This window comes from Cavia porcellus, unplaced genomic scaffold (genome assembly GCF_034190915.1).
Source record: "Cavia porcellus strain 051 isolate PalLab524CR breed Dunkin Hartley unplaced genomic scaffold, mCavPor4.1 scaffold_4, whole genome shotgun sequence".
Taxonomy (NCBI): Eukaryota; Metazoa; Chordata; class Mammalia; order Rodentia; family Caviidae; genus Cavia; species Cavia porcellus.
In genome coordinates this window covers 55,415,620-55,443,492 of record NW_026947487.1, presented here as the reverse complement: position 1 = coordinate 55,443,492, position 27,873 = coordinate 55,415,620, and the positions used below count along the sequence as shown (strand labels likewise).

The 27,873-nt window shown below is 51.8% G+C and overlaps 2 protein-coding genes across 4 annotated transcripts in view; one reads left to right on the top strand and one right to left on the bottom strand.

Annotated features, from left to right (window-relative positions):
* The first annotated feature begins 838 nt into the window (after positions 1-838).
* Positions 839-9,348, top strand: Atp4b (ATPase H+/K+ transporting subunit beta). Its single transcript, XM_003477561.3, has 7 exons — positions 839-1,129; positions 4,310-4,438; positions 5,722-5,835; positions 5,921-6,120; positions 6,714-6,770; positions 7,883-7,984; positions 8,332-9,348. The coding sequence occupies exons 1-7, from the start codon at positions 1,018-1,020 to the stop codon at positions 8,491-8,493; spliced, it is 876 nt and encodes a 291-aa protein (XP_003477609.1). The 5' UTR covers positions 839-1,017; the 3' UTR covers positions 8,494-9,348.
* A 1,449-nt stretch (positions 9,349-10,797) lies between these two features.
* The window catches only part of Tfdp1 (transcription factor Dp-1), a 32,699-nt gene continuing 15,623 nt past the window's right edge, over positions 10,798-27,873 (bottom strand). For 2 of the 3 annotated variants that reach the window (XM_063247065.1, XM_063247064.1), the window contains exons 4-12: positions 21,063-21,169; positions 17,734-17,855; positions 16,768-16,933; positions 16,474-16,617; positions 16,062-16,130; positions 14,960-15,111; positions 14,535-14,701; positions 13,685-13,763; positions 10,798-12,133 (exon numbers count right to left, since the gene is read on the bottom strand). In XM_063247065.1, the coding sequence (XP_063103135.1) occupies positions 11,986-12,133; positions 13,685-13,763; positions 14,535-14,701; positions 14,960-15,111; positions 16,062-16,130; positions 16,474-16,617; positions 16,768-16,933; positions 17,734-17,855; positions 21,063-21,169 (1,154 nt within the window). In that variant the 3' untranslated portion in view covers positions 10,798-11,985. The remainder of the gene's footprint in view (positions 12,134-13,684; positions 13,764-14,534; positions 14,702-14,959; positions 15,112-16,061; positions 16,131-16,473; positions 16,618-16,767; positions 16,934-17,733; positions 17,856-21,062; positions 21,170-27,873) is intronic. The other variant, XM_013141476.3, reaches the window with a different exon arrangement.

Below are 27,873 nucleotides of genomic sequence, written 5' to 3'. Positions count from 1 at the left end.
GTTTCACAGGCAAGCTGAGCCAATCTAAAGGAAAAAGGCTGAGCAGTGGCCATAGGAGTTTTCCTTGTTCTTCCTAAAGAAACTGTGTGGCTGCATGGGTCCCTGAGGGAGAAAGCCTGGGGACTGTGACAGGAAATGAACTCATAAACATGATTTCAACAGTGCAATAGCCTACGTGTTGGCACCCATGTTTCAGTTGAGTGTGGCCCCACACACATGAAGCCCTGAGCTTATTCCCCCTGTTGGTCTCTCTGCTCACCTCCCTGGGAGAGGCTGCTGCGGACCTGTGCCAGCCACAGGAAACCTCTAGGTCCTGGCACTGGCTGCACACTGGGAGCTCAAGCCTCAGGCAGAGGAACGGGGTGGGGTTCAGTGTTCGTAGCCCACCCCTGTGGATGGCTCAACACTCTCCCCACAGGCCCTCAGCCCAGCCCCCTCATGCCAGGCCTCATGGCAACACACCCTGAAGATGCTGGCACAGAGTGCACTGGTGCGAAGCAGCTGCTGCCATGGTGACTTGGCTCCTCCAGGAACGCAGAAACCCACGGGGCACTGCACTGCCCACCAAGGGGCAAGAGGACATTATCTTCATGCACAGGCTGGCCTTTCCCCACTGTGAAGCCACTCTGCCTGCATGCATGGGAACAAATACTCAAGGTCAAGGGCTGCAGGGTCACTCCAGGAGCTGAAGGTTGAAAGTGTTCGTCCCAGGAAGGCAGGTCTTGCCCAGGTTGTTGCCCATTTCTGTATGTTTGTATTTCACCTCCCAAAGGAGGCCAGCGACAGACTCACCAGCTGAGGGCATCCCAAGGGCATGCCAGTGCCAGGACACAGGGAAGGGTACAACACGGGGGTTGTACCGTGGCAGGGCCTGCGCCCTCTTATGTTTGGAGACGATGGCAGAGCTGATAGCCACGGCTCAGGTGCCTCTGACCTCCTCCCGAGGAGCTATAAGAGCCGAGGGAAGGGCACAGGTCTCCAGTCGGCTGGGAGCAGGAGAGACCTCCAGAAGGGAACATGGCGGCCCTGCAGGAGAAGAAGACCTGCAGCCAGAGGATGGAGGAGTTCCGGCACTACTGCTGGAACCCTGACACAGGGCAGATGCTGGGCCGCACCCCCGCCCGCTGGGGTAGGTGTGGGCATGCTGGGGAGCTGCTCAGCTCCCTTCCCTGGAGGGCAGGGAGGGGCAGAGGGCCTCTGCCAGGACATCCTGTGGGACAGGGCTTAGGCATCCCAGGCCCCAGCTGGCCCTGGAGGCAGCAGCACTCACGTGGCCTTGAATTTCCACAGCATGCTTGAAAATGGCATTTTAAAAACCGTGATTCTCAAGCTAAATCTTTAAAGCATTTTGGAGGCTGTGATGGTGGCTCTGGTTGGGTAAGGTGACGCACACAATTGTTAATAGAGGCACAGTCTCTGGGACACACCACATGAGAGCCGTGCTTGGGGCGCCCCCTGCTGTTCAGGCTGCATCTCAACACCCGCTTTCCCTGGGTGCACAAGACACTGCTGCATGGGGCTATGAGCCACCAGGTCCCCTCCCTGCTGGAGTTGGTAGCCACCTGGGCCCTTTGGGGGCGGAAATGTTCTCACTGACAACAGGCAGCCCCACAGGGAAAGTCCTCCACAAACTTCTCAGTGAGCCCAGAACAGCGTCACAGCCCCCTTGGGCCCTGGTGGCCTGGTTGTTGAGCCAGGAGCATCTCGTGGGCCCCTGGGTGCTGCCCTATAGTGCTGTCCTGTCTGGGGAGAGGGGTGCTGGTGTAACCCACTGCAAGGCAACCCCATTGGATGTGGACCCAGGCCAACCTCTCTGACTGACCCAAGGGGCTGAGGGTGAGCCCTATAGATTTACAGAGGTCTCGCTTTTGAACAGGGGACGACGATCCATCCCCCATCTCAGCCACAAAGGCATCAATGACTTATGGGAGTCCACAGTCTGTACCTAAGGGGACATGAAACTCGTCCTGCCTCTCTGATGTGACTTAAAACAGCACAGCAAGCCTGAGAGCAGAAAGCAAACTTGGCCAATGGAACCCCAAACAGGGTGCTCAGTTGTCAGGCTAGGAGGAGAACAGACAGGGCATGGGCAGAAGTTGGGGTGCAGGCCAGGTGTGGTGACACATATTTGTAATCCCAGCACTCGGGAGGCTGAGGCAGGAGGATTGCTACAAGTTGGAGGCCAGCCTGAGCTAAAAAATGAGTTAAAATCCAGCCTGAACTGCATAGTAAGACCAAGTCTCAAAAAGATTTTTTAAAAAAGAAAGAGAGCTAGGATGCAGGTGCCATTGTCCCCTCAGAGTTGTCAGGTGGGCAGGCCCAGCTGCCAACGCTCCCCAGAACTGCCCTGCTGGCCTCCAGGCCCCTCAGAACTTTCTGGAAAGGTCCCAGGCCCAAGGTGTGGATTCAGCCTTGGGGTCTGGGGCTGGGTCTCGGGACCAAGGAAACTAGCCCAATGAGACAACAAAAGCAAAGGGATGGGCTGTTACTTTTGAGGGTACCCCCATTCCTCTCATAGTCTGTGTCCCAACCCCAGATGAGCAACCTCTTGAAGTCAGATGGAAGCCAAGTGGCTGATGGTGGCAGCGAGGCTGCCAGACCCAGGCCGAGGCCATTTCCCCCTGTCCCATCACTTTCCATGCACCTGCAGTCAGCAGGGAGTAGGCCTTGACCCCTCTGAACCTCGATTTCCCCATCTATAAAGTGGGGCGAGGGAACTAAGCAGCTGATGGCAGCACACACCATGCCTCAGCCCACTGACAGCCAAGGGGGGCATCACCTCATTAGCACCAAGGTAAGGCGGCGAGCCCTGCCACAGCTGTGAACTCAACGACTTTCCCACCAGCACGGCCCACCATACACAGACATGTTCCATGTGGCAAGGCCATCTCAAGCTGGGGTGCACTGCCCTTGATCCTACATCCCCAGGGAGGAGGATGAGCACAAAGAGGTTTAGCCTGGTTCCCCAGAGATCCCAGCTGACAAGTGGCACCACCAGGCACATAGTGGCCCCGGGGTCATCACTTCCAGCCTGCCACCCCCCTCCCACCCTGCCCATGTGACTCTGGACAATGACTCACTGAAGGGGTCCCCAGAGTAACAAGCCACACCGCAAGGCACTGTCCTGGAGGTGTACCTCACACACCGCCCTCTGCACCCCCGAAACATCTGCTTCCACCAAGCAGTTTGGAAATGGGAGGCCTGGCTCCTTCAGCTGTGTCCGGCCCAGGGCTGTGCCATGGGAGAGGCTCTGAGGCAGGACAGACAGCTGGAGCAGCAGCCTGGAGTGCAGCCATCACCCTTCTTGTGTCAGCTTCTGGACCAGAGGCTGCGTGGGGCCATCCATCCTGTGTGCCCTCACTGCCCACTTCCCCACAGGACTTGGAGAAGCACAAGTGCCAGGCAGCGCATGTGGGAGTGGCCAGGGCAGTAACTCCTCACTGCCTCAGTTTCCCTTCATATTATGGGGGGACAGTCACTCTTGCCCAGGTGCAGAGGACAAGCCACGGGTGCTAGCTGGGATGACACTTGCACGGCCAAGTGCCTCAGGGTTAACAGCGCAACACTGCCTGGAGACTGGCAGCACACACAGGCCACTTCCTTGCCACAGGAGCTTTGCCTGCACAGGAGCTTTGTCACAGGGCAGCCAGGCCCTTCTTGTCTCCAACAAAGAATTGGATGAGACAAGCCAAAAGTTTATTTGCAAAGTGTGAGTTAAACAGCTATGGAAGAAACCAGCTCTTCAGAGCAAACTTGGGCTGAACAAAGAGAAAAAGGGTAGAAATAAAAATAAATGTACACATCAAGTCAGAGAAACGTGGTACAGACTGCCACACAAACTCGCACTAGATAGTGGCTTTCCATGCTGGTCACTCTTTTTTATGTCATCCACATCCCAAGCAAGCTCGAAAGAAGTTCTACCTCCAGGTGTGGCCTTGCCCTGGTGTCTTGGGATTGACAGGTCCTGCTCATCCCCCAGCCAGCTCTGTCATGCCCCACCTCCTATCTCAGATCTGCTACAGGGTGGGAGCGACAACGTGGGGAAGGGAAAGCGATGGGGACAGCACAGGCACAAGGACTCACTCAGATGAGAGTGCTCTAGATGCTGGCTCTGCAGGTCCCATGACAAGACTGTATGGGGCAGTGCGCTGGCGGGGTGACTGGGGGGTGGAGGCTCCAAGGGAAGCCCGGGGTTGTGAAGAGTAGGGGTCATGCACTGAGGGGATGGGGAGAGAGGGTCAGTGTGAGTTGAGGTCTGCACTGTGGGTGCCACCCCAACCACCACCCCATGCTCGGTCTCTCCCTGCAGTGTGGATCAGCCTCTACTATGTGGCCTTCTACGTGGTGATGACCGGACTCTTTGCGCTGTGCATCTATGTGCTGATGCAGACTATCGACCCGTATACACCTGACTACCAGGACCAGCTGAAGTCGCCAGGTAGGCACCAGGAGGTCTGAATTCCAGCAATGCTCCAGGCCAGACACATGTACTTAGCTGCAGGCCCAAGCAGGGAGATCCAAAGCCTTGTCTGATGAGGAAGACTCTCTGACTTGTGGTCTGACTCTGGAAGTACTTTGATTATTTATAAGAGAAGGCTTTTGTTATAGAGACAGGTTTGCCTTCAGTCCATTCATTCATGTGTAGTCATGCGCACAGGACAGTTCATGCGGGCGAGAGAGTCTTCGGACACCAGGAGAAAGCACTGCAACAGGATGGCCAGTGATCACCCTAAGCTGCTGAGGATGAGGAAAGACAGGGTCCTGCTGCCCAGCAGCCAGGAAACGGGGGTCGAAGCCTTTTCCCCAGTTACTGCTTGTATGCTATCGCTTTTTTGCAATGCTGGGGATTGAGTCCAGGCCCTCACCCAGTGCTACATTCTCAGCCTTTTAAAAAAGTTTTCTGAGACACAGTGTTGCTAAACCACCTCTATGCTGCCCAGCTATGCTGGGCTCAAGTTTCATTTTCTCCTGCCCTGGCCCTGCAGAATGCCAGGTGCACAGGCGTGTGCCACCAGGCCCGCGGCCTTTGCCCCCTTTCCTTTCTCCTTGACAGGTTTCTGCTTTAAACCAGTATGTCTGTTCCTTTCACAATACCCATTAAAACAGAAAAGGGCCCCTTGTGTACTCACAAAGCAGCCACCTCCAGGGAACAGGCTGCTAGGGCTGTCTTCAGTGTTTATGGATAGAGCGAGCCGGCAGGAAAGGTGAGGGGCTGGCAGGCTCTGCTGCCACGAGAGCCCAAGGAGCTCGCACTGGGGAGCAGGAAGGGCCGCATAGCCCAGGCAGTGGGCAGTGACCACATCGCTTCAACTCCCTTCACTCCTGTACACTGGCTTTTAATTATTTTTACAACTAAGATGCCATCCAACTGCTTTCATTTGTAACCAAAGCCAGGGAAGATTTTTAATGTGCACCCAGATAGTTTCACTTGGAGACCTGGCTAAAGTCTCTGCTTGAGGCTCCGAAAGGTTCAGGACCTATCCCTGTAGAACACATGCCTCTGGGGGACAGGCCAGAGCCTGACAACAACTGTTCCGGGTCCTGGCTGGCTGGCAGGGGTCCTGGGCCCAAACTGGCCACATTTCCTTGGCCAGAATCAACCTGGCCTGCGTCCTCCTCTCAGGGTACACAAGGACCAGGCCCCACCTTGATCAGATCTCCAGGGGCTCTGCTTGAGACTCGGGCACAGGCTGCAGAAGTCAGATGGCACTGTCTCCCCAGGAGTGACCCTGCGGCCAGATGTATATGGGGACAGAGGCCTGGACATCTCCTACAATGCCTCAGATAACAGCTCCTGGGCGGGCCTGGTGCACATGCTTCATACCTTCCTGGCAGGTAAGCAGAGTCGGCCACAGCTCCAGGCTCAGGGCTCCAGGAAAGTATGTCAGGGCAGAGTGGACAGAGTGCTGTGTCCCTGCAGGCTACACCCCGGCATCCCAGAGGGGCAGCATCAACTGCTCCTCCGAGAAGTACTTCTTCCAGGAGAGCTTCGGGGCCCCAAACCACACCAAGTTCTCCTGCAAGTTCACAGCAGACATGCTGCAAAACTGCTCCGGCCTGGTAGACCCCAGCTTCGGCTTTGAGGATGGAAAACCGTGCTTCATCATCAAAATGAACAGGGTAAGTGGAGTCTCCCCTGGGAACCTGCTGTGTTTCTTTGTGCCCCACTTATCATGCACCCACCATGCAGACACGAGTGCCCACCAGCCCCCACAGCCAGGACACTGTGCAGACTGCAGAGTAGGCACTATGGGACTGGCAGTGCCCGGAGCCTCTTACAGCAGAGCACCTGCCCAAGTCAGGTCCTGAGTCCACACCATGGTGTCACCAGGGCTTTAGTGATGCCTGACACTGTGCCCCACTGGTATGTGGAATTGTACATGCATCAGCAGAAAGGGCACAGGGCTATCCACCCAGCGGGCACAGGGCACAGTGCTATCCATCCAGCAGGCAAAGGGAAGAGGCCCAAAGAGCAGAAGCTGCCCAGGCAGAGGGCCCAGGGTCCCTGATCCAGGGACTAATGGGCAGTGGGACTCCAGAGGCCACAGTGCTCACATCCACTTCCCTGGAGGAAGCCACACTCTTATGTGCAGTCATCCTCCTGAGCTGCCCAGGGTCCCACCAGAGCCTAGGCTGGAGACTGCAGCCAGAGCACCATCAGGGCCTGGGCAGCCCAGCACTCGGGACGGGACACTAGTGCCTTTCCTTCACAGATCGTCAAGTTCCTCCCCAGCAACAGCACGCCGCCCCGTGTGGACTGTGCCTTCCTGGTGAGTAGACTTGGGCAGTGACTGCTATGCATTGGCTGGGCTCCTGGGACGACCCGGGTCCCCAGACTGCCAAGGGTGCATGGAAATGACCTGACCAGCTCTCAGGGACATACCAATCATCAGTCAGTCAGGCACACTGGGATGAGTGTCGCCCAAAGGCTGGCGGGGGCAGACCCACAGGAAGGGAACATGCTCTGTCTTGGTCCTATGTCAGAGAAGACGGTACCAATGCAGAATGCTTGGCAGTGGCCTGGGAAAGCACCTGCTGGTACCAGATTTGTCCTTCCTCGGGCTCATTGGCAAACACCCCAGAATGCCCCCACAACAGGTGTTTGCCCTGGCCATGAGAGTGAGCATTCTTGCATAAACGCCGGGGTTTTCAGAAAAGAACCTTTCAAGAACAACACATGAAAGCTAAGCCTGTTTTCAGTCATGTTGAACCCCAAGCCCTGGCCCTACATGGTCTGTGGACACATCGGTCCCCCAGAGCCTTGCTTCTCTCTGGGTTGCAGTCTGGGTTTTCCCTTTCTCTGGTTATTGTGGCCACACATGCAGGCTGACCCGACACCCAAAAGAGGCCAAGGCATCTCTGATGAGCTCAAGCTCCCCGTAGGAGTTCCAGCTCCTGCTGGAACCTGTTTGTGCTGACCCCAGAAAGCTACACGGACTGAACAGTTGGCAGCTGAGTGCATAGTTTGTCTTGCTGCAGATGAAGAAGGCGCAACCCTGGTCATGCTGCACTTTACCCATGGGGCTCCCAATGGGACTGGCAGTACAAAGGCCCCGGCTGTGCACAGAGAGCTCCTGTCCGGCTCAGCTCTGAAGTTGACTATAGTTAACCTGGGCATGGTAACACACATCCCGGATCCCAGCACTCAGGCTGAGGCAGGAGGCCTGCAGGTTTGAGCCCAGCCGGGGCAACTGAGACCATACCTCAGACAAAACATAAAAGGACCGCAGCTGAGTACTAGATTCAGTAGGCAGAACAGCAGCCAAGAACAGGCAGGCAGCGTGCATGTGAGCCCTGCACACAGCTCACCACACGCACACACTCCCACACACCTGCCTGTACAGCCCGCCTCTCAGGTTCAGCTGTGGCTTCTTGTATGCAGGACGAGCCCCACGGGGACCCCAGGACCCTGCAGGTGGAGTACTACCCACCCAACGGCACCTTCAGTCTACACTACTTCCCCTACTATGGGAAGAAAGCACAGGTAAGATGCCTGCTCGCTCCGCCCCACCCACAGCTCCCACAACCTCTTACTGAGCACACAGGGAAGCAGTGGTCCTTAGCACAGGAAGCCAGGCAGGCCCTGGCCAGGCCCCGCTGCTTCACGAGCTGAGCTTCCCCAGTAATGCCCCAGAGTCGCTCAGCTCACGCAGCCCTAACTCCCTTCCCTTCCAGGGCTTCTCAAATCCTCTTCTACCTGCACACCCACCCACACCGCCCCAGCCCTGTCCGCCACACCGGGGCAGAGGCGGTCACCATGACCCCTCTAGAGCTCTCCCCAAGGTACTTGGGAAGACCCATGCCCTGACCTAGGGTCCTCTGTGTCCCCAGCCCCACTACAGCAATCCTCTGGTGGCAGCAAAGTTTCTCAACATCCCTTGGAACTTGGAAGTCGTCATCGTGTGCAAGATCCTCGCTGACCACGTCACCTTCGACAACCCCCACGACCCCTATGAAGGGAAGGTGGAGTTCAAGCTCAGGATTCAGAAGTAAAAGTCAGGCCAGCCGCAGTGAACACAGGCCTGCCTCTCCTGCCAAGGCCCTGCCCACCAGAGAACCCCCCATCACCTCACACACATGGCAGTGCCAAGAAGCTCTCAGCTCCGGCTCTCGCTACAGTCATTCCCTATCAAATCCACATACTGCTTTTTCTTTTTGAGTCAAGGTCTCACTAAATTGTTGGGGCTGGCCTTGAACTTGCCATCCTCCTGCCTCAGCCTCCTGCGTAGCTAGGATTTCAGGTATGCGCCATTGCACTGGCCCTTTTGCTCTGCTTCAGAAGGAAACTCAGCCAGGATGAGGTGTGGGGCTCCCGTAGCTGCCCCAAGGCAGTGCTTGTCCTATGAACCAGGCCCAGGATCAAGCGGCTCTCCCTCCTCACTGTGACTTTTTTCTCCAGACTTTAACATGAATCCCCATTCACAACACAAAAAACTATAGACACACTGACAGCAAACAGGGCACACAGCAATGTACACTCCGAATTCTGCCTTCTAAAAACCTATTTCCTATTACACATTAAAGTTATGCTTACTCCATGTAAAACAGTCATGTCTTTCCCAACCTGGGAGAACAACTAAAGACCAAACTCTTCCTGCTTTGAAAGCCGCCTTCATACAATCTCAGCTGCAGCACAGGGATGTCTCAAGGTCTTGGGAGTGGGGCAAGAGCAAGAGCCAGTAGCCATCCTTGGATAGAACTTGAGCCCCATTATTGCACCAGGGTCAGGTCCCATCCCCTGGGTTGAGTCTCTCCTCCAACACTGCACGCCCACCCTACTCGCCCCCAAACCTGTCCCTGCAGAGGCACAGAGTGGAGGGAGGGCAGAGACAAACAGGACACTCAATGCAGGAAGTGGAAGAGGGGAGGACCCTGGCGCACAGGCCTCGCCCTCAGCCACATGCAGGCTCCTTCCAGACGGTCCTCACCTTCCTCCACACACAGCACGCAGTGGGGGCAGGGACAGGACCCTCGGGCTCGTGGCCTGTCCTTGCCTTTTGGTTCCCAGACTCAGTAGTTTCCATCATCGGCCTTCCAGGTTCTCCAGCTCCCCTTGCCGCCACGCTGCAGGAAGCTTTAGGTTTTGGTTACCATACTCTAGGGCCCCAGCTGCAGTGAGTTTCTTCTGGCTTCCTCTTCAGTCTCTGTTAACCACCCATTCTGCCCATCACCGCCATGCCTCTCTGCACATCACTCCTTCGTTGTCTGAGCAGCATTGGGGCATGGTCTAAGGTCCTGGTCTGGGACACCCAGCACCATACCCTTTCATGACAAGTGTCCGATGGATCAGTCTTCCTTCCAACAGGCCACGTCTGCCTGTTCCATCTCAGGCCTTGTGACCTTCTGCTGCAAGCAAGGCATGGTGGTGGGCAGCAGGTTCTCCTCCACTGCTCTCCACTGCTGCTTTGGGGAGTGCCAGGCCGTCCCTTACTGTGCCGCTCCTTGCTGGGCCCAGCCTGAAGTGAACAGCAGGTCTCTCTGGACCCTGCCCTGGGCACACGAAATCGCTCTCCAGAATTCCCAAAACTCAAGAGTTGTTTCCATGGCCTCATCAGCAGCATCTTCTCCCAAAAAGGCACAAAGGAAGGTGAGGGAAGGGTTGGGGAAGAAGTGATAGCACCTGAAATCCCCAGAAGCCACCTCAGTCCAGGGGAGGTACTGCTACAAAGGGGAGGAGCAGCAGTTGCAGCCAGAGCAAGGCCTGAAACTCAGGACACAGGTCTTTGGTCCACTCGCAGCCACAAGCTATGTGCCCAGTCCCCAGGGAAGCTGTGTGGCCTGCAGGCCCTGGCAGGAACAGCAGAGATTCAACAGCGTTGAGCCTTTGTCTTTACACTCTCCATGGACGGTACGGTGTTTGGGGTCTCGAGCTCCTGAACTGTCGCCTGCCACCGAGTCTGCCATGTGACACTGTCAGGCAGGGCAACACTGGTACATCCCATGCTGTCTCTCCCAGAATCTTCTCTCCATCTTATTTTTTTCTGAAAGAGAAACCCACAAAATCTTCCCCAACTTTTAGAATCGACGAGAGTCAAAGAAAACACCTGCAACAAAGGCACCCAGAGAGAAGAGCACCCATAGTCCCAAAAACCTGGCCACCCTCCCTCAGCCCTGTGTTCCTCCAGGCAAGGCTGGGGAGCAAAGGGGTGCGGATCTGGACCCTGCTCCAGACAGAGGAGGAGTGCAGCCGGAGACCCGCCCTTGCACTGCAGCCTGCATCTTCACCATAATGTAGAGCTAGACTGGGAGGCGAGAATAATTTCAAGACAGTAACCCTGAGTTAAAGAAAGACAGAACTTGTTTAAAATGCCCATGCGCGTTTTATTAATAAAAACTAACAGTGCCAAGTTAAAGTCAAACAATTAAAGTCTCTTTATATTCCATAAAATATTACAGAAAAGTTTATTTGTGTTTCAATAAAAAGACTATTGTTTCAGAACAGGCAGCTAACAGCAACTGTGCAGTTAACGGTTTTTTTGTGAATAAATTTTAAAAGAGACTACTGCCTGTCCTTAAATTCTTTTCTTTTTATAAAAAAAGAACTATTAAAAATGATTGACAAATTTTGAGTTAAAAAACTGTTAAAACATTCTCTATGTTTAATTTCAACTTTATAATAGATTACATGAAGATGCTTAGGAAACAAATACAACATTTGTTTCAGTACATGTCTTTAAATGATAGACTTAAGTATGTAAACAACTATATAATAAAAAGTTTCCAAACGCGGCCTGTAAGAAATCAGGCAAATTTTATCATAAGCAATAACCCTTCCACACACTCCACAGCTGCTCCAGCGCGGCAGAAAACTTCTACCAAACAAAAACAAAGCAAGTCTCAATTAGTTGGTACAACAGAAAAAGTGTGCAGGTATGATGGGTTTGCAACATTAACATAATTTAAGGAAAAGCAAAATCATAATAAAATTTATGGTGCTCAATATTTTAAAAGTAGAGGTTTGCTATCTGCTTGGTTCTTCCGCTCCCATGTGATTTTAAGAGGGAAGATTCACAATGGAGTCCCACTGTCCGCCAGAGGGGGCACCACCCAGCACACGGCAAACAGGACGCGAGACCTGGGTCCTACAGGACAGCGCAGCATTTTGTTATGGTCACTGGCATGGGTGAAGTACAATGTGAGAAACCCAGCAAGCACTGCTGAGGGACAGAAATGAACTCTGAACTAAAGGCAAAGTAGAAAAAAAAAGGTAAATAGAGGCTCTGCATCAGCACACTGGCACCACACATGCACACGCATACACACACACACACACACACACACACACGCACGCACGCACGCACGCACGCACGCACGTCTCCAAACCGTGCGGAATAGTCCTTGCTTATCGGAGGTGTGCGTCTAAACCCACAGCTCACCGGGCCTTCTCGAGGAAGGCCAAAAAGAAAGAAAAACTCATATTAAAAAGTTTCTCTTCTAAACAATTATTCCTGAAGCTGAACAGAGGAAGGGAGACGGCATCCAGTGTCAGTCGTCCTCGTCATTCTCATTGAAGTCGTCGTCATCCTCATCGTCCTCCCCGACGTAGGACACAGGCGTCTCCACCCGAGAGCCACTGTACTGAGACCCGTTGGAGCTGGTGGCCAGTGTCCCCTCTGCTCCGTTGCTCAGGTCGCTGTGGGGACAGGGCCAGCAGGGCAGTCAGTGCCACGTGGCCAGGCCACCCAGTGTGAGGGCAGGCCAATACCACCCCGCAAGGACGGGGCTTTAATCAAAGCAATGGAAACAGACAGTTTTAAGGACCAGGCCTGCAGGGCCCATCCAGTCCTAAAGACTCCTTGCACTCTACTTTCTGATTGTCATGCTAGCATGGGACCCCACAGCATGTGTGGGACAGACAGTAAGTCTCCTTCCTGCATGCCCTTGGGCCCATGGCTGGCCAGGGAAAAGGGCAGGGTCTGGCTCTGATGAGCCCTGGGCTCACGTGCCAGAACCAGACAGCACCCTAAAGCTCGAGCCCAGGCCAAGCTGACAGTGCGCCAAGGCACTGCCGCCCTGTTGCCCTTCGCTGAGCCAGCACCCTGACCCCACCCCTCACCCCACCCCACACTCTGCCTACAGCCCCCACCTGACCCCTTGGCACTTTTTGACAAGTGCCTTGCACTAGGAACCCAGCCTGGCAGAACAGGTCCAAGGGAGCGACACATTCACAAAGCAGTTCCTTTGGTGTTCCGGGTAACTGCCAGTACCTGAAAGTACTTTCATACAGCACCGCACCCTGCACCTCTGTCTACATTCAGCCTCTACTGAAACTGCTTTTCTTAGCAAACAGCCAGAGCTGTCACTCCAGCATAAAAACTGACAAGCTGACTGCAAGTTTAGCCAGTGAAGGGGGGAGGTCTGAAGGTGGAATTCCTAAAATCAGTCCAATGACACCTCAATCATACCCTGTGCTGACACTCACCTTGCAGGCCAGCACCTCGGATGCAAGGCAAAGAACCTAGAAGCTCACTATGGAATGCTGGGACAACCTGGCCGGTGGTCACCTGTGCCTCAGCCTGCCACAGTCCGGCTCTAGCCCGACAGAGGTAAGGCCTCACCAGACCAAGCCCTAACCCATGGACTCCCGGTGATTCATCTCCCCATTCTAAGACACACCGCCTAGCACACCGTCAGCTGCAGGGTAAAGCAGAGCTGTGGATGTTGCGCCAGTGCAACCCAGGAAGCAACGAACTGCTTCCTGGGTTCGTTGGATGGGTCCTGCATCTTAAAAGCATTGAATGCTAGGGACATCACTGTGCCCTGTGGACTACCAGATCAAAGGTTAAAATAGTTATCTAAAGAAGAAAGGTCCTTCTTGCAGGGCACATGCAATATATATATAATAAACTGTGCAAAGGAAAAAAGTAGAGAACAAAATTTTACATATATGAGGACCTCAACTGTTTTAAGAAAATGAAGAAACACAGGAAGACCACTTGTCCCTCAACTTTGGGGGCTGAGGTAGATTTTGCCCCTTTTCTTGTACTACTTTAAAAATAAAAACAGGAGGCCGGAGCTCAGTGGCACAAGCACCTGCCATGCAAGCATGAGGTCGTGAATTGATCCCCAGCATCAAAAAATAAATAAAAGAAGCCTCTTTCCGTAGAGGAGGCAAGCATGCAGGTCCCAGCCTGTGCACCCCCTTGCCGGGTGATGTCCCACCCAACCTCAGCCTTGTGGTCACCTGGCAGACAGCCTCGTGCCGTTGGACGCAGAGCCTGCCGCTGTGAGGAACACACTTCCGATGGACCCCTGAGCCATTTCTGAAAGGGAAAGAAAAGGATTGTGCATAGCGATGCTGGGGGACCCGGCCAGGATGCCCCATCAGGGACAAAGCCTGCACATGGTACATGCCACAGCCAGGTCCCCCTCAAGGGACACACACCCTCAGCACAAATGCAGTGCAAGGAAGGCGCCACACAGGCCTGTCAGGGTCACAGCCACTACAGAGCAGAAAGCAGCACCTCAGATAAGAGATGCACACTTGCGTAAGACCGGCTGATCTCCTGGGGCCCAGCAGGGAGGGGGCTCACAGCAGGCTAGGGCTCCGAGCCCCTAATACAGTGGACAGGTCAGATGTCCACGGGCCAAGAGCCCTCCAGGACAAAGAACTTGCTGAACCCAATCCAGGGACATGGAGGACAGGCACCTTCTCCACGTGCCTCCTACAGAGCCATCCTCACACAGAGACCAGGCCTCCGGGCCCCCAGTACAGCTAGTGAAAGCCCTAGCCAAAGCATGTCATCAGTTGTCCATGTCCCTCAACAGGATGGGAGGCCGGATGGGAGCTGAGATGGGAGCCAGGTCCCAGGGCTGTCAACCTCCTTGGGGTCACTGTACCAGTTATGCTGCTCAGAGATCCCTGCTTCTCCTCACTCTGGCACCAATCTGGAAGACAAACCCTGACTTTTCCTCACATCTTCACCTCACAAACCACATGAGCTCCAGCTCCCCAGTCCTGTGGGTGATGATGCCGTGAGGCCTGAGCTCAGCCAATCTTAGGACATACACTCAACCACTGGGGCTCAACTGACCTGTCACATAGGGCTCCAGAGCTTTGGGCACCAGACTCCGCGCCACCTTGAGGTCCTCGGCGGAGCAGCTGCCAGACTCCAGGCCGCAGGCCATGCCCATCCGCTTCAGCACCTCGATGTCATCGTGAATCTCGAATGTGTTGTCAAAGTTGAACAGGTACTCAAATCTGCGGGACGATGGGCACAGTCACACGGCCAGGCTCAGGTGAAGTCCTGCTCCAGCTATGGCCACCCAGAGCTCAGACACCATGGGCCCAGGGTATGGCACGCAGCGTCACGCCTGGACAGGCGTGTGCCAGGAAACCTCATGCCCCATAAGAGGCAGCGGGTCCAGCAGCGTCCACCACAGGGGACAGGCATACTGTCACCGTGCCGCGCCAGCGACAGGCCCTGAGCACGCTCCCCACACGCTCGCCATGACACACTTGTCGTTGGAGATGCTGCAGTCGATGACAGTCTTCCTGCTGGTGTTGACGATGATGAAGGGCAGGTGGATGACGGAGTTGGGTGGTGGGGGCCGGCGGGCCTGCTGCTCTGCCTGCCGGTTTCTCTGCACCAAGTTCTTGAAGGCAATTTGCTAGAAAGAGGGGACAGCCAACTGTGTGGCAGTCGCCACCAGTGCACAAGCCTCTGCCCTGGGAGCAGCCACCCTTCCGAAGGCTTGCTGTGTGTGGCAGAAGGGGGGACATGGGCTAGTGGGCTACAGAAGGCATCCACCCCATTCCACTCAGCAGTGAGCCCTGATACTGGGGTCCCCAGATGGTCACACCACAGAGAACCTGGCCCTGTGCCCCCAAGGGCAACAGTGGTGACCCCTTCCCGGATGGGGTGCTGCAGGGCTGCCCAGAACCACATGGAGCCTCAGCAGGCAGGCTGGGCGCATGGGAAGAACAGGTGACAAGGGCAGGACACGCAGTGTCTGGGTGGCAGGTCCACCTACCTCCTCCTCCCTCAGTATGAGGATCAGGTGGAGACCCCAGCTTCCCAGGATCCTCTCAGCACCACAGCATCACCCCATAGCAAACCTTGCACACACTTCTTCCACACCACTGCCTGTGCCTAGACAGGGGACCCTTGACTCTCTGCAAGGACCCCAGCTCCTGTGGCCATATGGCATAGACTCGTCAACCCCAATACCTGCGCCATCCGCTGACCAATAGCTGTTAAGGCTCTAGACCACCAGCCCCTACCACACATCACCAGGGATATCGCCCGCCAGACCCAGGCCCGGGAGCACACTCAGAACCACGCCCACTCACACATGCTAACATAAGCCCACTGTGTGCATACATGCTCGCACCTACTCCTTAGTGGCACACATCTGCTCACACTTGCACAGATCTGCCTGTTTGCTCATTCACTTATACACCTGCTCATGGCCATACTTGTTCACTCACACTTGCTCGTGCTTGCACGTGCCTGCTCACTTGCACACCTGCACAAGCTCACACCCACATACCAGTTCACACACACGTCTGCTCACACTTGCACTCTCTCCAGCACTGAGGCCACGCCCCCAGTGCCCACCTGCAGGATGAGCTCCTGGAGCTGGGCCTGTTTCTGCTTGATCCTCTCCAGCCGCCGCTGCCTCTCCACCTGCAACACACGCAGAGGGGCCGTCGCTGCGGTCGGCACTGTGCACTGCAAACCCAGCCCACACTTCACACACCAAGCATGGACACAGTACACACTAAGGATGCCAGGGTCCCGCTATTCCAGAAGGGCCCTGCTCCAGTCCCTGTCCTGGATGTCTGTGGTGTTTTTTAAATCTCACAAAGGAAGGCTGGGAATCAAACTCCATTCAAGCTCAGAGCTCAATCCATTTAGAGCAGAAGCATCCAGGGTCTGGCACAGACGTCATGGGGTGACCGCTGAGATCCTCCCGGGACTGGGATGGCACAGCACCCATGATGTGTGGAAAAGGGAGGTTAGGGTGCACCTCGAGGTTCTGGCACTCCTGAGCCGAGTTCGTGGGCAGGCCGATCCACTTGATCTCCTTCTTCTCCTTGGAGATGATGTTCATGGCCATCAGCACGTTTAAGGCATCGTAGACTCGTCGCCGGATGTTCTTCTGGTCATAAGCCTGGGAAGACACAGAAGCGAACTTCCCAGCGACCTGGGCCTCCTCCACGGGTACCATGCATCTTGGCCCTTCAAGGAACACCACTTCCAGCCCTGGTGGGGCTGCCTGCCCCTCCCCACCCAGGACCCTCTGATCGGTCCCTACACGTACGGACTCATTGGGCAGGATGTGGTTGTCAGCTGCGCTGAATTCTGCGACCAGCTCGTCGGCCACCTCGTTGTAGGAAGTGGTGCCCTTGCGCTGCACCTTCTCACACACCTTCATGGAGAAGTGCCGCAGGCCCTTGCCGTGCTTCTCGCCCTTCCGGTTCCGCTTCCTGCACATGGAGACAGGAAGATGCCAGCATCAGCCCTGCCCCAGGCCCTCCGAGCCCTGCAGCCCACCCATCTTTGCCCAGAGCCTCAAGTCAGCCCCACTTCAGTACACAAGGACACAGTAAGTGGTGACCTGGGGGACACCTGCATGGCAGAGGGCACCACATCCACGCAGACATGCACAGCGGCACCCTCCTGGAGAGAACAAGCGGCTGCAGACTGCCACAGAATTTAGCGTACTTTAGGAATTTTCAGGGCTTGTCTTGGCAGGCCATCGTGACATGAGGCACACACTTGGCTGATGGTCAGTCCTGGACCCACAGGTGCACAGCATCCGTGCTCGCGGGACGAAACAATACCCACAGTGAGAACTGGGCATGTCACCACATGGTGGACAGGGGTCCCTAAGTTTCTGACAGCTGCACTTCGGGCACAGGTGGTCTTGTCACAGACCCTGTCTGTGTTTGAGTTTTTGAGTAAAGACCCAGCTGATCCTCAGAAGAACCACTTTCAGGTCAGATGCCAGAAGCACTACAGTAGCACAGCCCAGTGGGCCCATCCATGGGGCAGAGCCTAGCACCCACACAGAAAGCAGGCAGTTCCGTGGTGTTGTGATGTGCATAGGAGACACGATTGCCTCCTCTCCATGGCCTGGAACCCCTGACCCTCTAGGTGGAGGGTATAGCCCACCTCTGTTGGCTGTCAGATGGGCAGGAGGAGGGCTAGGAGCACAGGCACTGCACCATGTGACCCTTTAGAGGGTGACCTTCCAGGCAGACATGGGGGCTGTAGAGGCACTCACCCAGCAGACCACGGCGAGGACTCAGAGGGCTGGCTCTGGGACACAAAGTGTGTGCTCGGAGTGTGTGGGCTTCCGACCACAATTGTGCTGGACGCTGCTGGACGCTGGGGTGTGCCGATCACCTGCAGCAGGGGACAGTTCAAACAGTCAGCAGCCTCCCACACCTGCCTGTGGTGCTTGCAGCCACCACGAGAAAAGGCAGCAGTGATGACACCCCATGCTGGCTACTCCCAGCTCTGAGGTGACACTGGTCCAACCTTTTCAGTGTAAATGTTGCAGTCATCCCAGGAAGACAGGGGACAAGGATACAAAGATGGCAGCATTCACAGTGCATGGGACTTGGTGGCAGTCAAGATTTTAACATTGGGGCAGATAGACATGTTCCTCGTGTTCCTCTTAGGCTCTTTTACTTCTTTTTAATAAGACAGGTAAGCCAGGCTGGGCCACATAGTGAGCTTGAGGCCAGCTGAGACTACATGGTAAGGCCCCGAGTCACAGTAAGGCGTCCACCCACCCCTCCAGCAGAGGGGACACAAACACACCCTGCTCCACAAGTTATGGCCTCAACATCATCTTGAAGGCTTTGCTGTGGGCCATCCTACTGAGAAACGCAACTCCTTGGCAGACACCCCCATGTCTCAGCTGTCACACACCATGCCGGGCTGGAGCTAGTTCAGAGGACTGAAGCCCCATGCCTGGTTACTGGTACCACAGAGGCCCTGAGTCATGAGCAGCACTTGCCTCATGGCCACTCTCTGGAACTGGTCCATAAAGTCAAATTGGCAAAATTTGGCAAAAGCAAACACAACAGGAGAGAGACATCTCTCAGGGCAGAAACCCCACAGGAAGCTTCTGCCCTGTTTGGTGGGTGTGCAGTACGTCGGAGCCAGGATCACAGTGGGGATATGTGCCTCGTGAGGTCTGGAGCTGTATGATCGGAGGGGGCTGCCACAGCATGGCTATCCAAGCCTGAGCCCCAGGGAAAGACTCAGGCTGGGGCCTCCGGCTCACACAGGCACACAAACCAGAGACCAGCGAGCGCCACCACAGTGTCCCTGGGACTCACTGTCAGCTACCCCAGAGCCTGCAGGGGACCACAAGGAACAGAGCCCCACGCTTCTCTGCCGTCAGGCACAGGAGGTCCCATGCAGCCAGCTCCCCAGCCTGCAGTGTGCAGCCGAGACAGGCATGCCAGGAAACATCTCCTTCCCACTCCTGCTGTCCAAGCAGCCCCCATGGGCACAACATGGGAGGAACGGATGGCCAGGAAGCTGTCTGCACCGCCCAGGGCAGCCTCGTACCCATGAACCATGCTATCAGATGACACTATGTACATTCCAGACGGCACCCAGGACAGTACGGCTGTCCCTGCTGGCCGAGTATATGCTCTGTTCCAGTGGACCAAGGACAGGATGTGGAGCTGTCCAGTGGCGCAAGGGACATTTCCCCCCACGCCAGTGTACCCTCCTCCACTCTGCATGGCACCCCAGCACAAAGGCTACACCACCCCAAGAGCCACTCAGAGCTAGCAGGAGGCAGCACCGCACTGTCACAGATTCAATTCACACCAAGACGGGGCCCTGGTAGGCAGGGCCAGGGCTCAGAAGCTATTCCAGGTGGAGACAGCCTGGTCTCCACTCATGACAGAGATGAAGGGGAGGTGACAGGGTCACAGAAGCCCTCTCTCCTATCCTCACTGCCAGGACTGGCGCTAACTCAAAGAAGGGAAGACTTCAGGGTTAGACCCCATCCCATGCCCCCTCACAGAGACCTGTCGTCCCACACAGCTGGCTGCAGTGTCACCCAAGGGACCTGGGTCACAGAAGGCCACCATTGAGCGTACCCCCACCTACAGGAGACACTAGGGCATCTCCTCTCGAGTCTGCACCTCAAACCCTCACACCCTCAAAACTGCAATCCAGATTGTCCCAGTAGATACTATGATTCCACCGACATGAAATCCGAGAAACAGGCAAAGGCCAGAAGCAGCAGGGAGGTCATGGAGAGGGAGCAGCCATCCAGCTCTCCTCTGGCAAAAGGCTGCCCTCTCCTTCTAGGTCTGCCTGGGACAGTGCAGGACGTGGTACCTGTCCAGCACAGTGGCCTCCAACAGGGCAAAACCTCACAGACCACATCAGAAGGGCCAGGCTGCCTTTCTGAAGCTTGGTTATAAAACAATCTCCAGTCACCTGCAACATGTGGGCCTACTTCGAGAGGCGCTATCTAGAGCTCAGGAGAGCAACCATAAGCCCCACCCACCAGGCTCTACCTGAACGGGGTCTGGCCTCCCCAGGAGGAAGCCCCTGCCTCAGTTACGTGCTCTGGGCAACCCCCCTCCACAACGGGCAAGAGGAAGCCACTGCTGTGGTAAAGAAGTGAATTCTGTCGCACAAACCAGGGTACCCATTCCAACAAGCTGGAGAAATGACAAAGAGAACAAAACTGGGCTCCTCAGCTTTCTCAATGGTACTGAAAAGCAGAAAATCCAACAGAAAAGGCACGAGGGGTCAAATACGCAGGCATGGCTGCTTTCTCTGAAGAAATGGGGTACACAGAAAAGTCACCCAGAAGACAGCAGCATGGAGAACCCACTCAGGATTGCTTGTGGGGACACCTGCAGGATACTGCCATGCCTCTTACTCTCACTGGGGGGTGCTGGACACTCCTCAGAGGGCAAGAGACTGAGTGGGGACAGAGGCTGGGAGCTGGGCAGAGAGGTGTACTATGTGGCCAGGTCAAGAGGTACAGGTATCACCGAGATCCAAGACTTGGCAGGCTGGCTGGAGTGAATCCTGCAGACCAGGCTGCCAGGAAACCCAAGCACTTTCGGGTCCAGGAGCTGCAGGACAGTGAGTAGGGGTCCCGCTCTGAGACCACCTGTCTCTGCAGGTTCTGTAGACATTCTTCCCAGAGCCCCAGCCTGTGACAGGAGGAAGGCACTGGACCCTGCCGCCCCATGACAGCTCCCTGCAAGGCACAGCAGCTGCAGGGAGGTCAGGCACTGCCTCTACAGAGTGACCTTATTTCCCAGTGCTCAGGATGGTGCAGGCCTAAAGGTCCCAGTGCACCTGGCCTGGGTCACAGCCTGCACTACACCTGTCACCTCATCAGAGTCACGTATCAGGGATGCCAGAACACCACTATACAGGGCACCTTCCACCAGAGTCACAGTGGACAAGCACTCCAAACCCAGGAAGTCCACTATGGGACATCAGCAACCCCAGTCAGCATCCACCAAGGGACATCAGCAATCCCGGCCAGTGTCTATGCTGCTGGAACAGGCCTGCAGGTGCACATGTATGGTGCTCCCAGGCCGCCCTCCACCTTACCACTTGCTGTGTGATGTTGACATTGGACTGTCCAAAGGTTTTGGGCAGGAGCTGCTTCCCAAGCGTGTTCACCGTGGACGGATGGACGGCTACCAGGGACACCACACCTGCAACACAAGGGCACAGGTCTGGGCCACACTGCTCTGCAAATGAGCCTGAACCTGATGGCTTTAAGAAGGCAATGCTTCCAGAACTTCTGCTCTGCTAGAGACGCTGGAAGCTCAGCTCTCTGCTTGCAACCCACCCCTCCGTCAGCTCCCGCCTTGGCCAGGAGGGGTAGACTGTGTCCCACGTCCCCAGCCACTCTAGCCAGACACCAATAGCCCTGCTATCTTTGACTCAGGTAAAACGGTATTTCCCTTTATCCTAATCTGGCAACGTGAGTTAGACATGTAACACATGATCCTGATAAAGCTGCCAACAAACCTTTTTTGAGGTGGCATCTCAGTTACAAGATGAGTTAGTCAGGACATGGCCTAGCCGCAGACTCACTGGGACCAGCCCTCTTTAAACAGCAAGATACACTGAGGAGACTTTTCAAAGGAGCTACACCACACCATATATACATGTGCCAGTTCTTCAAGGTGAGTGTGATTATATATCACAAACATACACTGATAAAAGAAACTAAAACATTTTCAAACATAGCTTTATAAATGGTCTGACTGCTGCAATCTTCAGCAAAAGGTTCTAATTATTCATATTTTTACAGTAGCTAATCATAATCCATTCACATTTCTTAAGACACCAAATTATAAAGTCATAGTTCAATGTCTTTCTAAACTAAGTATTTTTAAAAGTTTTACAGCCTAATATTCTAGTTTTTAAAGTAAATTCTGAGGCACCCCACATGCCTTACAGAACAGGGGGATGGTGGGCAGGGCTGAGGGGAAGCAGGGCGTCTCCACTCTGCTCCCTGAGTCTCATGGGATTTCGTGCTGTTTCTACCACGTAGCTGTGTGATGATCTTAAGTCTGGGACTGCAGTGCCTCCTGTTTTGCTAATGTTTGCTTTCTCTATTCCCAATCCCTTCTGGTTCCCTATGAAATTTAGGGGTATTTTCCCTAGTTCTGTGATGAATGCTGTTGGTATTTTGATTGGAATTGCATTAAATCTGCTTACCAATTTGGAAGTGTGACCATTCTGACAATATTAGTTCTGCTATCCAGAAACAGGACATCATTCCATTTGCTGATGTCCTCTGTGAGCTCCTTTTTCAGAGGAGTATAATTTTCATTGGAGAGGTCTATTACTTCCTTGGTACGGTTAATTCCTATTTCATTTTTCTTGATGCTACTATGAATGTTTTCATCTTCCTAATTTCTTTTTTTTTTTTTTTTTTTGTCTTTTTCCTTTTTACCAGTACCAGGGATCGAACTCATGACTGACTGCTTGCAAGGCAGACGCTTATGCCACTAAGCTAAATCCCCAGCCCCTCTTCCTAATTTCTTGCTGCGAATTCATTATTGGGGTAAAGGAACGCTATTGTTTTATTTTGTGTGTCTTTTTGAGACTAAGCAGCGCAGGCTGGCCTTGAACTCACTTTGTAGCCCAGGCTGACCTTCAATTTATAGTGATCCTCCTGCCTCGGCCTCCTGGGTGCTGAGATTGCAGGCATGTACCACCACGCCCAAACCACTATTCATTTTTAAATGCTTACTTTATATCCTGCTATAATGTTGAATTTGATCATTAATTCTGAGTCTTTTGGTGAATCTTTTTGGGTTCTTCCATGTAGAGGATCATGTTTTCTGTGAATAATGATAACTCTTCCTTTGGTATATGCATCCCTTTCATTTCTGGCTTTTGCCTTTTGAGGACGATTATGTTGAACAGAAGTGGTGATGCAGATATCTTTGTCTAACTCCTGAATTTAGAAAGCTTTCCTTGTTTCCTCATTCTGAAGTCTGTCACAAATAGCTTTAACCAGATTGAGGTAAAGCCCTTCTGTATTTTCTTCAGGGTTTGTATCATGAATGGATGTTGGATTTTGTCACAGGCTTTTTCTGCACCTACTGAGATGACCATATGATTTTTGTCCTTGCGTCTGTTTATGTGATATATTACTGCAACTTACTGATTTACATATGTTAAACCATTCTTGTATTCCTAGGATAAAGCCTATTTGGACATGATGTGTGACTTTTCTGATTCAGTGCATTTTGTTTACCAGGATCTTTTTGAAGAGTTTTGCAATTAGATTCATTAAGATTGGCTGGTGGTTCTTTTCTTTTGGCTAGGTCCTTTTCTGGTTTTGGAATAATGGTAATGCTAGCTTCCAGAAAAGACTTCGAGAATACTCTTTCCCTTTCAATTTCACTGAAAAATTTGAAGAGTACTGGCATTAGATGGTCCCTGGATTCCTTGTAGAATTCTACCAGTATCTACCTGATCCTAGGCTTTTCTTAGTTGCCAAGTTTTTTTTTTTTTAAGTTGCTGCTTCAATTTCATTACCTATCATTGGATTACTTAGGATTTTTATATTTTCTTGGTTCCATTTTAATAATTCATGTATCTAGAAATCTATTTCTTCTGGATTCTCCAATTTACCGGAATACAGATTTTCAAAATAGTGGTATCTACTGTGATTTCACCTTTTTATTTGCACTGAGTTGGATTTTTTTGTAAGATTGGCTAAGAGTTTGTCTATTTTGTTTGTTTTTTCCAAGGGCCAATTCTTTGATTCATTGGGTGTGTGTTTTAGTTTCATTTTCATTAATTTCTGCTCTGATCTTTATAACTTCCTTCCTTATACTAGCTTTGGATTTGGATTATTCTTGTTTTTCTAGGACCTTAAAGGGCATTATTGGGTTATTTATTTAGGCTCACTCTGTTTGTCTGATTTGGGTACTCATGCTAAACTTCCTGCTGAAGACTGCTTTCATTCTGTCTCATAGGTTGTGGTATGTGGTACTGGCATTACCATTTGATTCCAGAAACTAATTTCTTTGTTGATTTCCACTGTGACCTACTAATTATTCAAGAGTATATTATTTAATTTCCACCTGTTTGTGGTATCTTTTGCCATTGATTTCTATTTTCATTACAGTATGACTTAATATACATGAGACAATTTCACTTCTTTTACATTTACTTAAGTATGGTTTATGGGCTGGTATCTGGACTATTTTCATGCACTGTTGGGAATGTGTACTCCATTGTTATTGGGTGAAACGCTCTAGATATCTATTAACATGTTCCCACCAGTTTGAAACACCGGTGGTTCAAGTCAGCAGGAAAGTAACACATTCAAATCAGAGCCAGCCAGCAGCAAGACATAGGAGTTACAGCCTCATCATGAAAATGTTAAATCCATTTGTTTAAAGATTTGGTTCTGCTAGGCATGGTCACGCATGTCAGTAATCCTGGGCTTCCAGAGGCTGAGGCAAGAGAACTGATGTGAATTCAAGACTAGCCAGGACAACAAAGTGAGTTCAAGGCCAGCCAGAACTACACAGTGAAACCCTATCTCACAACAAAACAAACAAACAAATACATACAAAGTTTTGATTCAATTTTGATATTTCATTGTTGATTTTTTCATCTAATTGATCTATTCATGACAGTGGGATATTAAGATCTCGCACTATAATCATGTTGGTATTTACCTTATCTTTTATGTCCAATAGCATTTGTTTCATTTAGTTGGGTGTGTCAATGTTCAGAGTGCATATGTTTATAATTGTTTTTTCTTCCTGTTAAATTTTTCCTTAAGCAATATGTAATCACCGTCTTTGCCTCTTCTGATCACTTTTGGTTTGAAGTCCTCTTTGTCTGAAGATAGGACAGCTTGTCTGTGTGTTTTCAGGTCCTCATTGCAATATTTCAAAACAATGGAATATTATTTTTCATCCTTTGATGTTCAGTCCATGAATTTCTTTTTGGGTTAAATGTGCTTCTTGTATAGAACATACTACTGGATTTTGTTTTCTGGTCCATTCTGCCAGTATCACCTTTTGATTGAGGAATGGAGACCATTCACATTACTGAAGAGTATTCATTAATTTGTCATTGCATTATTTTTGGTTTTATTTCATTCACTTATATTTATTCCCTCCACTGGTGTGCTCACTGTATTAGACCTTTTAGCATTGTTGTTTTCTATTATCCCTTTTTAGAATATCCATGTGATTGGTTTGGTGGTCATGAATTTCTTAAAATGCTCTTTGTAATGGAAAAATCTTATTTCTCCATCTGTTTTGAAGGACAATTTTGCAAGATATATCAGTCTGGGTTGGAAATGGTTTTCTTCTAGGGCTTGAAACTCTTCAAACTCTCCTGGCCTTTGACACTGATTTTGAGAAATCTGCTTAATTCTAGCAGATTACCTTTGTTAAGTGATTCGCTGTTTCACTTTAATAGCTTTTAAGACTTTTATCCTTCTATTAGACTTCTGGGATTCTGATTACAATGTGTTGTGAAAAAAAAGTCTTTTCCAATCATGTCTATCTGGGATTCTATATGCTTCACCGGTCCATATGTTAAAACCTTTCCTCTTATTTGCATCGTTTTCTGCTATTATTTTTGTAAACTTGTTTTCCCATGCCATTTGTGCTGTCTTCTGATTTTTCACAATTCTAATCACTCTTAATCTTATCTGTATCATTCAGCAGCTACTGGATCCATTTCTCATGTTCTCTTTTTGTTTCTAAAGTATCTCCGAGTAAATTGAGCTCTGATACGTTCCCACATTGGTCACTTCCATTCCCCATACTTTCAACAGAACTTTTTACTCTCCTGAATTTGTTTGGTACCTTTTCATTAACTCCAATTCTTTGCCAAAGTGGTCATTCATGTTTTGTATCATTTTGTTTAGCTCAGCTAGCCTTTTATTAGTGTTTTCTGCAAATTCAACTAATTATCTTGTTTTTTAAGTCTGTTACCTGTTTAGTTACATTTTCTTGACCTAACTAAGCACCATATTACTGATTTTTATATCTTTTATCATTTCTAAAATATGGGTTGTGGTTTCCTCCTCTCCACTTGATGCCCCAAGGATCAGCTTTAGAGAATTTTGGGCATTTTAGGAGGCATTCTGTTGCCTTGTACATTCATGTTCTGTGTACATGCATGTGTGTTATGAGTACACATGTGTACGTGCACGTGCATACGTGCCAAAGTCTGAGGTACTGACATATAGAGAAAATCAATTAATAGCAACTATGCCACCTTGGTGACAGCAATAAAATCAACAATAATAGAGCCCAAGAAAAACTGGATATTGACCTAACTTAAGCATGAACAGTGGCTGGAACACGTCTGTAATCCCAGCACCCACAAGGCTGAGGCATGAGGAGCACCATGAGTTAGAGGCCAGCCTGGGCTACAAAGTGAGTTTAAGGCCAGCCTGAACTGCAGAGTGAGACCCTGTCCAAAAACAAAAACAAAAACTCCACAAATAATGTACTACTTTTAACCACAGAAAAGAGATCTACAGTAATAGTATAAACACAAAGACAAACCAATACTGAGATGAGGTAATTCAACAACTACACATCCAACAATAGAAAAGAATTTAACAGTAATAGCAAGAGTTAGCTACATATCTAAAGACTAATAAGCACTTAAGGTTATACTAGTAAAGATGCAGCGGGGAATAGAAAAATGAAAGAAGTAAAATTTGAAAAACCAAGAAAAAAAATGAGGAGAGACAAGCGAGATAAAGGATCCTATTATGGAGTAAAAGAAACTTAACAGAATTAGACAAAAGCAATAGAAAAGAACAAAGAAAAAGAGAAAAAACAGTAAAATAAAGAAAAAGAAAAAATTAAAAAAGGAAATAAAACCCCAACCCTCAAAGAACTGCTCGTAGAAAGAGGAAAATGAAGAGGGGAAGCGGAAGGGGAAAAAGAAATGAGTTCAAAAATCCTGCTATATGATTTCACTCAGTGGACGTCCTCCACACTTACTCATGCCCTGGAACAGTGAGGTGGCTGTCACCTGGGTAAAATGCTGCCACCTCCACAGTCTGGGAGGACCCAGGTAAAGCTCAGAAGTCCGATACCACGCAGGCCTGTGAGGATGCAGAGCACCTGGAGCCACCAACTGGAGAAATGGTCCAGGACCAGCAGTTCCCCACCTGGTCACTTGCCGAGAGGACACAGGCATATGGCCACACACAGTGTACATCATCATGCACGCCAGCCTGTTACCAAGTGACAATCCAGCCAGGACACCATCCCACATGGAACTCACTGTCCATTCCTGCACTGAGCTCTGTTTGGGCTCTCAGGAGGGTCAGTCTGGTGTACTTTCTGCAAGAGGAGGAACTCTGAGTCTCGGGGATGCAGTTTCCTGCATCCGCTGACATGACTGCAGTGGCAAGCCTCTCGGGAAGGCCTCAAAGGAAAGGACACTACTGTACACCACAGCTGCGTCCAGTTGGCTGAGGGCTCTGAAAGCAAACCCAAGGTTTCCTGAAGGAAGACCTTGGCCTCAAGACTCCAGTGTCTACTCCTGTCCTGCAGACTCTAGACATTCGAGGCCCACACCAAAGGCTGCCCTGGAGGATGCTGACACAGCGGGACATGGAAATGATCTTCTGAGCAGCAGCAGCAGGAGGCACTACAATGCTGGAGGCTGTAACACAGAGCAGAGCTGGGAGGAAGAGGACCTGGTGGGGACAACAGCCCAGGCTCACCAGCATGACAGGACGAGAACTGCCAGCTATTTCCACGTAGGTCACATAGTCAGTCATGCTCCAGACTCTGCCCTATGTATCCCCAGACACACACGAGACACATCTGGCTAAGAATGGTCATGAGCTGGTCATACAGACAGCAGTACTGTCCCTGCCTCATCCTCCTGGCCT